General features: G+C 39.4%; 1 protein-coding gene across 1 annotated transcript in view; it reads right to left on the minus strand.

The window, feature by feature from the left end:
* tgfb2 (transforming growth factor, beta 2) overlaps positions 1-15399 on the minus strand; it is a 91793-nt gene extending 76394 nt beyond the window's left edge. The window contains exon 1 of the mRNA XM_062063745.1: positions 14583-15399. Coding sequence (XP_061919729.1) covers positions 14583-14979 — 397 coding nt within the window. The 5' untranslated portion in view covers positions 14980-15399. The remainder of the gene's footprint in view (positions 1-14582) is intronic.
* Between the last annotated feature and the right edge of the window lie 421 nt (positions 15400-15820).

The raw sequence follows: 15820 nt of genomic DNA on the forward strand, positions 1-15820 counted from the left end.
TGATGGACTTTTGTAACAACCACCAATGCATGTAAGCTACAGTATCAATATTTTCAGCTTTATAGGCAATGTCCACTATGTAGACAAACGTATTTTAACACATGGTGTCTTCAAGCACTAAAAGAGGATATGAAACGGCAATGATTTCTACAAAACTAGTCACATTTAAGAGGGACTTTTGTTAGGTCTGAGGTCAGTGGTTGAGATCAGTTTTATGGACCTTACTCTGTGCACTGGGATACTGCATACTGCAAGTGAAACGTACCTTCTCCAAACTGCTTCTTCATAGTGTGAACAATATAACTACAGAAGGTTTTTCTATGTTGCAGAGATACAAGATCCTGTTCAGGGTCACAGGTAAACTATCACAGTTGACTTTAGGCGAAAGGTAAACTACACCCTTGACTGGCCCACTCAATCACACAGTATAAAAATAGAAAGACAAATAGACAGACAAACTATTCACACACACTGCTTGCATGGAAGTCAACCACTAGAGCAGCAGTCCCCAACCTGTCTGAGCCGGCCGGCCGGCTCGTTTCTAAACTATATGATATATCACTTGTAATTGCATACATGTTCAAAATAAATTTAAACCAACCAGCCAACCTCTGACAATGATGTTACTTATCGATGTACAAAACAATGAAAATCACAAAATGAATATTGACTCATTATTGGTAAGAGCCTAATGTTTGTTTGCCAGAAAGAAGATGATAATTGTGTGGTTTGATGTGTGCCAGTGACCGGGCGGTGTGTCTTTTAAATGTTTATGGGACGCTCTGGATAGTTCCTTTTAACTTTAATCCAAAGTGACGAAACGACCAAATTATTCCCGCATACAATAACAACGACAAAAGCATATTTTAAGTACCGTATTTTCTGGAACATAGGGCGCACCGGATTATAAGGCGCACTGCCAATGAATAGTCTATTTTTGATCTTTTTCATATATTAAGCACACCGGAATATAGGGCGCATTAAAGAAGTCATATTATTTAATTTTTTTTCTAAATTGAAAACACTTCCTTGTGGTCTACATAACATGCAATGGTGGTCTTTGGTCAAAATGTTGCATGGATTATGTTTTACAGATCATCTTCAAGCCGCTTTCTGACAGTTGATTCCAGATTTTGTGGGCGGTCTTATTTACGTGTGTCACCTTCGGCAGCGTCTTCTCCCCGTCATCTTTGTTGTAGCGGTGTAGCGTGCAAGGCCGGGAGTGGAAGAAGTGTCAAAAGATGGAGCTAACTGTTTTAATGACATTCAGACTTTACTTAAAACAATAACAAAGCAGCATCTCCTCATCCGGAAACAACAACACAGGAAATGTGTCCCATGAAAAACCGTCCGACCGGAACTCTAATAACTAAAGTTCCTTGGGTGAATAATGTGAACTCACTACACCGGTATGTTTTAGCGCTTTCATGGCGAGTTTACTGACAAATAAATGTAAGAACTTTACACTACTTTATATTAGAAATGGCAACAGCGGAGGATCAATGTCACATAACAAGAAGATAGAGGAAAAAGAAGAGGCTTATCGACTCGCGGACATGCGCAATTTTTCAAGGCTTCTACAGATCCCAAATACAGATCAGCAGGTACCAGAAGGTAAGAAAAGTTGCTTTTGCATAATATTGCGAAACAAAATGCCAGATAATATGCCTTACCTTATACACACACCATAATAATACTTGTATATTTAATGCGCAGACAATTATTCAAGCGATGCGGCTTCATAGCTTACCAAAGTTGTAGTAAAACATTTTGATCGATTTTTAAGCGCAGTGTGTAATGTTCTATATTTTCCATGGAACATATAAAATGTTGGTGTTGTTTACGTGAGACATATTTCAATTATACTGCTGTCTACACTTATCTCTTATGTTTGACTGCCATCTACTGGTCACACGTATCATTACACCATGTACCAAATAAAATAGCTTCGAGGTGAGTAAGCTCAACCAAACTTATTCCTTACATTAGGCGCACCGGGTTATAAGGCGCACTGTCGAGTTTTGAGGGAAAAAAAGGATTTTAAGTGCGCCTTATAGTACGGAAAATACAGTAACTGAAATCATAATTTGGGTTGAATCTTCTTGTCTCTTCAAGATCTTCATTGGTCCGGGAAGTTTAAAAAAAAAAAAAAAAGCTTAGCATCCACAGTAAGCTTGTTAACGTGATTTGTCTGTTGGTAGTAATAGTGTACAGCCAACTTTGATCCAGATGGGACTTCAAGAGTAGAACAAATTCCATTCATACATTTTCAATACCGCTTGTCCTTGTTGGGGTCACAAGTGAGCTTTGGGCTGCAACTAATGACTATTTTGATAACCGACTTGTAGAGGTGGGAATCTTTGGGCACCTCACAAGTCGATTACGATTCAGGAGCTACGATTAGATGAAAAATGTATTATTGATGCATCTTTAATTCATGTATATTGCTGCAGTTTTACATTTCTTTCTTTCACTAAATAAGCGTTTATCACTTGCGACTTTTAAAAACAAGTTTATTTGTAATAAGAAACAGTTGAATTAATTCCCATCACATGTATTAAATTATGGAAACGTTTGCAAAACTGTAACATAAGTGCCCTAAATTAAAGTAGCTGGTCGGATCTCTCGGTGAGGTGGCTCACTGCAGTCAGCCATTGTTTTATAACTGTCTGCATTACTTTATTTACAATAAATAAATCGATTATTGACAACTATTAATCAATTTTATGATTGTCATCTAAAAATGTATTATTTCCCCCATCTCTTCCGACTAGTCATCAACTATCTTAACAATTAGTCGACTAATAAAGCGTACACATATTTAATGGTTGTAATTTTTCCATCGACTTTTAAATGCAGCCTAAGTTATTTTAGGCATGTGCTGACTAACAACAAAGATGACAAATTTATTCATAAATATGTATTTATACTGTAACTGTGCTGCTCATTCAGCTGTGACAAAAATTAAAATGACTCATAAAATGTTGTCAATTTAAAAGAAAGAAAAGGTAATGTGCTAGAAAAAAAACTAAACAATTGACCTTGTTTATGTATAAAAAAAACAAAAAAAAAACATTTAAAAAGCAGCAATAAAAAACAAAAACAAAACACCGAATCTAACTTCCTCAAAAAGAAAAAAAAAACATTTTGTGATGCTGTGTTTAAAAAGTTGCACACTGATATATTGACTATTCATTAACTCTTTTTAAAGATTAAGATTAAAGTACCAATGATCGTCACACACACACTAGATGTGGTGAAATTTGTCCTCTGCATTTGTCCCATCCCCTTGGGGAGCAGTGGGCAGCAGCGGCGCCGCGCCCGGGAATCATTTTGGTGATTTAACCCTTGGTAGTTTTAGCGCTCTAATAGGCTTAATGTATAACATTGATTAATTCTTAACGTGTTTACTACCTAACAGATCGTATGTGAAATATAATGATACCTCCACATTGGTGCCTAATGTCTGTCTGTGTGCACACCTGTGTGCACACACAAGTGTGCATGCGATTAGTGTATAATTGCATTGCAAATTGACGCTGCTTTAAAAAGTACTTGAAATTATTTAGACAAAGTTTTAGCTGGCTGACTTTGGCTAAAATGATAGTTAAAGTTATTTTTCACACAACTTCGTCTCACATTTGTTAGCTAGCAACCAAGGACCTCATCCTCCCTCCAGACGTCTGACATCATGCCTTCGCTTTAAACGCTCGCGTAACAAAAACACGGAAAAACACGAGTGATGTCGTCACGACTTTTAATCGACAAATATAATTGTCGGCGACAAATTTTATTGTTGACATTTGTCAACAATGTCGACTAATCGTTGCACTCCTAGTGAGATATAGCCTATATAAGCTGAGATCTAGTGGAGGAATGGTACTCTACTCCCTGAACTGGTCGCCATTTAATTGCAGGGCACATGGACAATTTGGACTCTCCAATTAATGTCTAAGTTTTTTGGAATGTGGGAGGAAGCCAGGTGAGAACATACAAACTCCACACAGATCCCACAAAAGAGATTGGAAAACTGTGGTGTGTTCAAAGACCCTCGGTTAAAGTTAAAAACAAAGGTGTAAATAGTTTTTTAAAGACAAGGTGAGGCGTAACATCTGGAAGATGCAATAATAAGACAATCATTTTAATGATGTTTTATTGCAATTTACAGGGTTTTCCCTCGACTGTGGCGGTGAGGGCGTGGTCAGAGGCGCGGTCACATGACATCATTGAATAAATTGTCTAATCTGCTGTGATTTTCTTTAAAAAAATGTTTTTTCAAAAGTGTTTTTTTTACAATTGACTCTCTGTAGTTGTATCATGTTTCTAAATGTGTGTTTTAACTCCTGTGCAGCACTTTGTGAAATAGTTTTTTTAAATGTGCTATATAAATAAAGTAAATTGGATTGGATAAAAACGATAAAAAATATATATACATACATTTAAAAACATATGTATTATTAATTAGTTTTACAATATATTTTTTGTCATGGTCCGTTGCCCGGACTCATACAAAGCTCTTGGGGTAAACCTCTACCATATACAAATATAATATACATATAATATAAAAGGAAGTCTAAGTCTAAGTCTACAAGTGCTGCACGATTATGGTCAAAATAATAATCATAATTATTTGCTTTAATATTAAAATCATATTAAAAGTCTGTGAATTTGGCTTTCGTTTTTCATAAAAAAATGTATTAAAAAAACAAAAATAATGTATCAATAATAAAACAAAATACACAAAAGACAAAGGGCTAACTAAAAAAATATTTCTTAGCACATTGCCAAAAAATGCAATCATGCACATACAAAGAAACAGTGTAATGCTCACGGTATAAATAGGACATGTTTATGGCCAAATAAAACTTTACATCCGGTATTTTTGTGTGTCCTTGAGAGGTGGATGAATAAGGGGTCCCTGGGTGCACGGTTGTTGTTACGGTAGTCTGAATTTTGGGCACCCCCCTTTCTTGTAGCTGTTCGTCTGGGCTTTGCATTGCGGTGGGCGGCCAGCTCTGTGGTGTAATAATGCATCTATTTTTCCTAATATTTTCGGGAGCTGCTGGCAACCTCCAGCGTCAATCACGCTTACTCACTCTCACATGAATCCACTGTCTTTCAGTCACACTCTGGTGGTTGGCTGACTGTCTAGTTGTGAAAGTGCTTGACTTGATGTGCAGCGCAGCCTGCTTTTTAAATGTTAGTATCGCAGACGATCACACTCATGTAATCGGACCTGCCAAAATTGTGATCACGATTAAAATCAAATTAATTGTGCAGCCCCACCATATATAGAGATATCCCAGGGTTTCCCCTACGTGCAATTAAACATGGCACACCGCCACGGCAAAACAAAAGCCGCCACACTTTAATAATGTGGGTTTTTTTTACATTAAATCAAATTTAACTACCGTATTTTCCGGACTATAGTGGTATATAAACACGGGCACACTGGTATATAGGCCGCACCCACTATATTTTAGATTTTTTTTATTTTTTTTTACATATTTTAGCCACACCGGATTATAAGTCGCAAATACAGTATATACGTTGTGAAATGAGTTATATACACAGAAAGATTTTGTAAATGTTTATTTGCATGCCTTAATTGTTTCCAAACGGTGTCTGTAACACGGCATTAAAATAGGTGATCAAACAAAACAGACGTCATTGTTATGAACCCACTAGTGCGGAAGCTCACTCATTCAGCTAAACGGAATTTGTGGGGAATTTTCCAAACTGGAACAATACAAACAGGATGCCATTGTAAGTTAAAGTGAAGTGAAGTATATTTATATAGCGCTTTTCTCCAGTGACTCAAAGCGCTTTACATAGTGAACCCCATTATCTAAGTTACATTTAAACCAGTGTGGCTGGCACTGGGAGCAGGTGGGTAAAGTGTATTGCCCAAGGACACAACAGCAGTGACTAGGATGGTGGAAGCGGGTATCAAACCTGGAACTCTCAAGTTGCTGGCATGGCCACTCCACCAACTGAGCCACACCGCTATATAACTATATAAGTGTGGAGGGGGGCGTGGCCTGCGGGTCTGCAGCGGAACGGGGTGTGCCAGGACCGACCTCGAAGTCAGCGACAGGTGCGTAGATGGCCCAGGTGGGTCTTGTTATCTAATCACCTGTCGCCCTGTATAAGCAGCAGCCGGGAGGAGACAGGTTGTTGGAGCTGGAGTGAGAGCGAGAGCGAGTCTGCCACAGAGACAGAGACAATTGCTGGAAAACAACCTGCAGACATTGACCAAATAAAACTGTATTGTAACCCTGAACCGGGCTCTCATGTCGGTGCTTGGTGGTTTAGACGCCCCACGTTGGGCGCCAAATTGTGGACGTTGCCCTCCTGTGGGTTCTCTAGACCAGTGGTCCCCAACCACCGGTCCGCGGCCCGGTCCGATTGGTACCGGGCCGCGCAAGAGATTAAAAAAAAAAAAAATATATATATATATATATATATATATATATATATATATATATATATATATATATATATATATATATATATATATATAAAATATATTAAAAAAAAAAAAAAAAAAATATATATATATATATATATATATATATATTTTTTTTTTTAAATTAAATCAACATAAAAAACACAATATATACATTATATATCAATATAGATCAATACAGTCTGCAGGGATACAGTCCGTAAGCACACATGATTGTATTTCTTTATGAAAAAAAAATATATATATATCCCCCCCCTCTCCCGTGGGACAAATTTTCAAGCGTTGACCAGTCCCCAGCTACAAAAAGGTTGGGGACCACTGCTCGAGACCACCAAGCACCGACATGAGAGCCTGGTTCAGGGTTACAATACAGTTTTAATTGGTCAATGTCTGCAGGTTGCTTTCCAGCAATTGTCTCTGTCTCTGTGGCAGACTCGCTCTCGCTCTCACTCCAGCTCCAACAACTTCTCTCCTCCCGGCTGCTGCTTATACAGGGCGACAGGTGATTAGATAACAAGGCCCGTCTGGGCCATCTACGCACCTGTCGCTGACTTTGAGGCCGGTCCTGGCATACCCCGTTCCGCTGCAGGCCACGCCCCCCTCCACAATAAGTTAATAATACTAACACAGACACTAGCTTCATTACATTACGATAACACGTACAAATATGAATGAAAACACTCCTACAGACATCACACACGGGACGGTTTAGTAAGACTTTTGTAATTATACTATAAAATGTTGCTTGGCGTGGAGAATGAAGAATCCTTAGAATATTAAAGGCCTACTGAAAGCCACTACTACCGACCACGCAGTCTGATAGTTTATATATCAATGATGAAATCTTAACATTGCAACACATGCCAATACGGCCGGGTTAACTTATAAAGTGACATTTTAAAATTCCCGGGAAATATCCGGCTGAAACATCGCGGTATGATGACGTATGCGCGTGACAAAGTCCTGGTACCTCCTGGTACCCTAGCACCTCCAAAACCCTCAAATCTAAACTCCAAACATCTCAGAACAAGCTAGTCAGGTTACTTCTAGACCTCCACCCCAGATCCCACCTCACTCCTACCCACTTCTCTAAAGTGGGCTGGCTCAAGGTGGAGGACAGAGTTAAACAACTTGCACTGAGCCTAGTCTATAAAATCCGCTACACCTCCCTGATACCGAAGTACATGTCAAACTACTTCCTTAACGTAAATGACCGCCATAACCACAACACCAGGGGGTGCTCCACTAACCACGTTAAACCCAGATTCCGAACTAACAAAGGTCTTAACTCATTCTCTTTCTATGCCACATCAATGTGGAATGCGCTCCCAACAGGTATAAAAGAAAGGGCATCTCTATCCTCCTTCAAAACCGCTATAAAAGTTCACCTCCAGGCAGCTACAACCCTAAACTAACACCCTACCCGGATTGCTAATAATCAAATGTAAACAATCAAATGCAGATTCTTTTTCTTATGCCTTCTGATCTCTCTCTCTCTCTCTCTCTCTCTCTATGTCCACTACCCCCCCCCACCCCACCCCCCCTCCACACTCCTGATTGTAAATAATGTAAATAATTCAATGTGATTATCTTGTGTGATGACTGTATTATGATGATAGTATATATGATAGTATATATCTGTATCATGAATCAATTTAAGTGGACCCCGACTTAAACAAGTTGAAAAACTTATTCGGGTGTTACCATTTAGTGGTCAATTGTACGGAATATGTACTTCACTGTGCAACCTACTAATAAAAGTCTCAATCAATCAATCAAAAGTCCGAGTAACGGAAGTTATGGTACCCCGTAGAATCCTATACAAAAAGCTCTGTTTTCATTTCATAATTCCACAGTATTCTGGACATCTTTTGCAATTTTTTTAATGAACAATGAAGGCTGCAAAGAAGACAGTTGTAGGTGGGATCGGTGTATTAGCAGCGGACTACAGCAACACAACCAGGAGGACTTTGTTGGAGCGCTAGCCGCGCTAGCCGCCGACTTCACCTTGACTTCCTACGTCTCCGGGCCGCCAAACGCATCGGGTGAAGTTCTTCGTCCTTCTGCCGATCGCTGGAACGCAGGTGAGCACGGGTGTTGATGAGCAAATGAGGGCTGGCTGGCGTAGGTGGAGAGCTAATGTTTTTAGCATAGCTCTGTGCAGTCCGGTTGCTAAGTTAGCTTCAATGGCGTCGTTAGCACAGCATTGTTAACCTTCGCCAGCCTGGAAAGCATTAACCGTGTATTTACATGTCCACGGTTTAATAGTATTGTTGATTTTCTATCTATACTTCCAGTCAGGGGTTTATTTATTTTGTTTCTATATGCAGTTAAAGCAAGATGCTATCACGTTAGCTCGTAGCTAAAGCATTTCGCCGATGTATTGTCGTGGAGATAAAAGGCACTGTATGTCCATTTCGCGTTCTCGACTCTCATTTTCAAGAGGATATAGTATCCGAGGTGGTTTAAAATACAAATCCGTGATCTACAATAGAAAAAGGAGAGTGTGGAATCCAATGAGCCAGCTTGTACCTAAGTTACGGTCAGAGCGAAAAAAGATACGTCCATCGCTGCCTCTCAAGTCCTTCACTGTAACGTTCCTCATCTACGAATCTTTCATCCTCGCTCAAATTAATGGGGTAATCATCACTTTCTCGGTCCGAATCTCTCTCGCTCCATTGTAAACAATGGGGAATTGTGGGGAATCCTAGCTCCTGTGACGTCACGCTACTTCCGGTACAGGCAAGGCTTTTTTTTATCAGCGAGCAAAAGTTGCGAACTTTATCGTCGATTTTCTCTACTAAATCCTTTCAGCAAAAATATGGCAATATCGCAAAATGATCAAGTATGACACATAGAATGGATCTGCTATTCCTGTTTAAATAAAAAAAATCATTTCAGTAGGCCTTTAAAGACAAAACGGCACTTCTAATTCCGGTTCAAAGCACTAAATGGAAGCATACTGCAGCACTTTCAGTGCACAAACTCGTTCATAAGATGGTGCGATAGCACAAACAATAACACATAATTTAAGTGTCTTTGCATGTGTTTAATGAAAATGATTTGGTTTATGGCCGTCAGCGAAGAAAAATCCTTAAATTAGCCACACTATTGTATAACCTGCAGGGTTCAAAGTGTAAGAAAGAAGTAGCGGCTTATAGTCCGGAGTTTACGGCAATGCATTGTATTAATGGATATACTGTACATAGCAGGGCTGGGCGGTTATAATTTCAGTTTGATCACGATGATCAGATTATTTTCATGACTATTTACATCATAGATTGTCACTGAAGGCATCAAAACTATGAAATAACACATGTGGAGTCTTGTACTTAAGAAAAAAAGATGAAATAACTGAAAACATGTTTTATATTCTATCCATCCATCCATTTTCTACCGCTTATTCCCTTTGGAGTGGCGGGGGGCGCTGGAGCCTATCTCAGCTACAATCGGGCGGTAGGCGGGGTACACTCTGGACAAGTCGCCACCTCATCGCAGGGCCAACACAGATAGACAGACAACATTCACACTCACATTCACATATTCTAGTTTCTTCAAAATAGCCACGCTTTACTCTGATTACTTTTTCGCACACTCTCGGCATTCTCTCGATGAGCTTCAAGAGGTAGTCACCTGAAATGGTATTCACTTCACAGGTGTGCTTGAAGCTCATCGAGAGAATGCCAAGAGTGTGCAAATGTTTAACCTTTTTTTGTTAAGTACATAACTCCACATGTGTTCATTCATAGTTTTGATGCCTTCAGGTACAATCTACAATGTAAATAGCCATGAAAATAAAGAAAACGCATTGAATGAGGAGAAGGTGTGTCAAAACTTTTGGCCTGTATTGTATGTTATTTATAGGCCAAATCGCCCCATACCTAGCTAGGAGATGTTGATTTGAGATACAAGTGTTTTGAGTTAAGAGCCTCGTCACAGAATGAATTTGTAAGTTGATGAACAACTGCACTGTTTTCCAAACATTTTTAGGTATTAACATTGAATGCAACATGGTTGTTGTTGTTTTTTCTTTTTTAATATTGGTGGTGAAAGTTTTCCAGTAATTGAGGACCCCTGCAGTGCCTACCAGCCAACCCTGCATGATTTGTGTGCACTTGTGTCGACTCCTATAGTCGCATTAACGCACCTTGCGTCATAAAAGTGGTTTCTGTGGTTTATCCGTTATACAGTGCTCAATACCGGGGTGGAGCGGAATATACGTTAGGTCAGGAAAAAACACAGAGGCTATTTCATCCTTACAAGAAATAGCCTCTGTGTTTTTTCCTGAACTAACGTAATATATATATATATATATATATATATATATATATATATATATATATATATATATATATATATATATATATATATATATATATATATATATATATATATATATATATATATATATATATATATATATATATATATACATACACATATATATATATATACACAGTACAGGCCAAAAGTTTGGACAGACTTTCTCCTCATTCAATGCGTTTTCTTTATTTTCATGACTATTTAAATTGTAGATTGTCAGTGAATGAACTATGAAAACTATGAATGAACACATGTGGAGTTATGTACTTAACAAAAAAAGATGAAATAACCGAAAACATGTTCTTCAAAATAGCCACCCTTTGCTCTGATTACTTTTTCGCACACTCTTCGCATTCTCTCGATGAGCTTCGAGAGGTAGTCACCTGAAATGGTGCAAAACTACAATGTAAATAGTTATGAAAATAAAGAAAACACATTGAATGAGGAGAAGGTGTGTCCAAACCTTTGGCCTGTACTGTATGTTATTTTTAGGCTAAATCGCCCCATACCTGGCTAGATGTTGATTTGAGGTACAAGTGTTTTGAGTTAAGAGCCTCGTCACAGAACGAATTTGTAAGTTGATGAACAACTGCACTGTTTTCCTAAAAAAAAAAAAAAAAGGTATTAACATGGAATGCAATGTGGTTGTTATTTTTTTTATTTTGTTTGTGAAAGTTTTCCACTAATCGAGGACCCCTGCAGTGCCTACCAGCCAACCCTGCATGATTTGCGCGTGCACTTGTGTCGACTCCTATAGTCGCATTAACGCACATTGCATCATAAAAGTGGTTTCTGTGGTTTATCCGTTATACAGTGCTCAATACCGGGGTAGAGCGGAATATACGTTAGCCTCTGTGTTTATTTCCTGACCTATTTCATCCCTACTAGTCTGTTTCTCAGGTTTCCCTGCACTTCAGGGGATCCCTTGAAGATCCCACTGAAGAGCAGGGAAATCTGCGAAACAGGCTTGTAGAGATGAAATAGCCTCTGTGTTTTTTCTCCTCATTCAATGTGTTTTCTTTATTTCCATGACTATTTACATTGTAGATTGTAGCTGAAGGCATCAAAACTATGAATGAACACATGTGGAGTTATGTACTGTACTTAAAAAGAAAAGATGAAATAACTGAAAACATGTTTTATATTCTAGTTTCTTCAAAATAGCCACCCTTTGCTCTGATTACTTTTTCGCACACTCTTGGCATTCTCTCGGTGAGCTTCGAGAGGTAGTCACCTGAAATGGTTTTCACTTCACAGGTAAATAATGATAAATGGGTTATACTTGTATAGCGCTTTTCTACCTTCAAGGTACTCAAAGCGCTTTGACAGTATTTCCACATTCACCCATTCACACACTGATGGCGGGAGCTGCATTGCAAGGCGCTAATCAGCAGCCATCAGGAGCAAGGGTGAAGTGTCTTGCCCAAGGACACAACGGATGTGACTAGGGTGGTAGAAGGTGGGGATTGAACACCAGCAACCAGCAACACTCCGATTGCTGACACGGCCACTCTACCAACTTCGCCACGCCATGCTTGAGGTGCTTGAAGCTCATCGAGAGAATGCCAAGGGTGTGCAAAACTACAATGTAAATAGTTATGGAAATAAAGAAAACACATTGAATGAGGAGGTGTGTCCAAACTTTTTGCCTGTACTGTATCTTATTTTTAGGCCAAATCGCCCACATCCCTAGCTAGATGCTGATTTGAGATACAAGTGTTTTGAGTTAAGAGCCTCGTCACAGAACAAATTTGTAAGTTGATGAACAACTGCACTGTTTTCCTAAAACATAGGTATTAACATGGAATGCAAGGTGGTTGTTGTTGTTTTTAATTTTGTTTGTGAAAGTTTTCCACTAATTGAGGACCCCAGCCAACCCTGCATGATTTGCGCGTGCACTTGTGTCGACTCCTACAGTCGCATTAACGCACATTGCGTCATAAAAGTGGTTTCTGTGGCTTATCCGTTATACTGTGCTCAATACCGGGGTAGAGCAGATTCCCTTAAGATCCCCCTGAAGAGCACGTAAACCTGCGAAACAGGCTTGTAGGGATGACATAGCCTCTGTGTTTTAACGTAATAATATATATACATATATATATATATATATATATATATATATATATATATATATATATATATATATATATATATATATATATATATATATACAGTACAGGCCAAAAGTCTGGACACACCTTCTCATTCAGTGCATTTTCTTTATTTTCATGACTATTTACATTGTAGATTGTCACTGAAGGCGTCAAAACTATGAATGAACACGTGGAGTTATGTACTTGACAAAAAAAGATGAAATAACCGAAAACATGTTCTTCAAAATAGCCACACTCTGCTCTGATTACTTTTTTGCACACTCTTGGCATTCTCTCGGTGAGCTTCGAGAGGTAGTCACCTGAAATGGTTTTCACTTCACAGGTGTGCTTGAAGCTCATCGAGAGAATGCCAAGAGTGAGCAAAACTACAATGTAAATAGTTATGGAAATAAAGAAAACACATTGAATGAGGAGGTGTGTCCAAACTTTTTGCCTGTACTGTATCTTATTTTTAGGCCAAATCGCCCACATCCCTAGCTAGATGCTGATTTGAGATACAAGTGTTTTGAGTTAAGAGCCTCGTCACAGAACAAATTTGTAAGTTGATGAACAACTGCACTGTTTTCCTAAAACATAGGTATTAACATGGAATGCAATGTGGTTGTTGTTGTTTTTAATTTTGTTTGTGAAAGTTTTCCACTAATTGAGGACCCCTGCAGTGCCTACCAGCCAACCCTGCATGATTTGCGCGTGCACTTGTGTCGACTCCTACAGTCGCATTAACGCACGTTGCGTCATAAAAATGGTTTCTGTGGCTTATCCGTTATACAGTGCTCAATACCGGGGTAGAGCGGAATATATGTTAGGTCAGGAAAAAACACAGAGGCTATTTCATCCCTACAAGTCTGTTTCCCTGCTCTTAAGGGGATCCCTTGTAGATCCCTCTGATGAGCAGGGAAATCTGCGAAACAGGCTTGTAGGGATGAAATAGCCTCTGGGTTTTTTCCTGATCTAACGTAAAAATGTATATACATGTACATAAATACATACACTGTACAGGACAAAAGTTTGGACAGACTTTCTCCTCATTCAATGCGTTTTCTTTATTTTCATGACTATTTACATTGTAGATTGTCAGTGAAGGCATCAAAACTATGAATGAACACATGTGGAGTTATGTACTTAACAAAAAAAGATGAAATAAATAACCGAAAACATGTTTTATATTCTAGTTTCTTCAAAATAGCCACCCTTTGCTCCGATTACTTTTTCGCACGCACTTGGCATTCTCTCTGTGAGCTTCGAGGGGTAGTCACCTGAAATGGTTTTCACTTCACAGGTGTGCTTGAAGCTCATCGAGAGAATGCCAAGAGTGAGCAAAACTACAATGTAAATAGTTATGGAAATAAAGAAAACACATTGAATGAGGAGAAGGTGTGTCCAAACTTTTGGCCTGTACTGTATCTTATTTTTAGGCCAAATCGCCCCCATACCTGGCTACATGCTGATTTGAGATACACGTGTTTTGAGTTAAGAGCCTTGTCACAGAACGAATTTGTAAGTTGATGAACAACTGCACTGTTTTCCTTAAAAAAAAAAAGTATTAACATGGAATGCAATGTAGGTTGTTTTTTTTTAAATTTTGTTTGTGAAAGTTTTCTGCATGGTTTGCAAGTGCACTTGTGTCGACTCCTACAGTCGCATGAACGCATAAAAGGTATTAGACGTGCACTTACTCTCAGAAGGGTAGATGGGCTGCATCTCCACCTTGTGCACCTCTTTGGCGTAATACTCCTCCTCGCTCCGCTGCCGCTCGCACGTCGCCGCCCGCTTGTTGGCCTTCTCCTGCAGCAGGTCCCGGGTGCTGTTGTAGATGGCCACGATGTCGCGGGAAACGTCCTCCGGCTCGGGGAAGTCCACCGGCGGATGCCGGAGCTTGAGCTTGCTGAGGATCTGCCCACGGATGGCTTCGATGCGCCTCTTCTCGAACTGCTCCGTGTCCAACACGCTGCATGTGGACAAGCCCAGCGCCACCGTGACTAAATCCAAAGTGAGGAGAAGAAGGCTGACGAAGCGCAGGTTCATCTTCCCCGCCAGTTCACGCCACAGAGTGTTAGTGAGAAACAACAACATCCGCGTAAAAAAAAAAAAAAGTCACCACATTTCACGGAGGTGACGCGATTCTATAGTCGTGGTGATTTCACAGTTTAATTTGCCGCCATTAACTCGTCGTAAAGTGTCACTAAAACCAAGAGGAATAAACGTTGGTTGTTCTGTTCACGGCATCACATCGCAGCTTCTAGAAACTTCCACGTTAGACGAAAGGAGGCTTAATGATCCCAACTCCATGCGCTGATAATCAACATGAAAACAAAACAAAATAAAAACCTCGCGTCCCGTGTTTATTCAGACTGTATAAAGTGAGACGTTCCGCAGATAGAAAATCCACACATTTCGCGATGAAAACATCTCCACGTTTCAATGTGGGAGCGACTTTAAGTGATGGTCCTCCCGCGTCCTTCCTCGCCGCATCTGATGGACCACGGCGGCCACTTCAATACAAAAAAAAAAAAAAAAAAGAGAGCGAGAGAGAGACCGACACCACGTGTTTATCCCCGCCCGCTTCAGACGGACCGGTGGATCATTTTAATCCCACCAGGTTTATTTTCAATCAGTGTTCGATGCTTCCACCGGGATGGTTCGATGGTCGATACGGTACTATCGATACCAGGAGCGGGATAAATTTTGAGTCCTTGCATGATGATATCGATTTCAGTTTATTTGTTTTTATTTTGTTGTATATATCCTTTTTGGTATATTTCTGTACTTAAGTTATAAAATCCATATAATTTGAATGAAAGCTAGTAGTTGTGTTTACTTTATAATTACCGTAGTTATTTTGCACAGTTGACTTTTTTGCTCAAATATTTGAGGGGAATAATTGTATTAGTTTGTTGATATTGTTACATTGTTT

The sequence above is a fragment of the Entelurus aequoreus genome, linkage group LG11, assembly GCF_033978785.1.
Source record: "Entelurus aequoreus isolate RoL-2023_Sb linkage group LG11, RoL_Eaeq_v1.1, whole genome shotgun sequence".
Classification (NCBI taxonomy): domain Eukaryota; kingdom Metazoa; phylum Chordata; class Actinopteri; order Syngnathiformes; family Syngnathidae; genus Entelurus; species Entelurus aequoreus.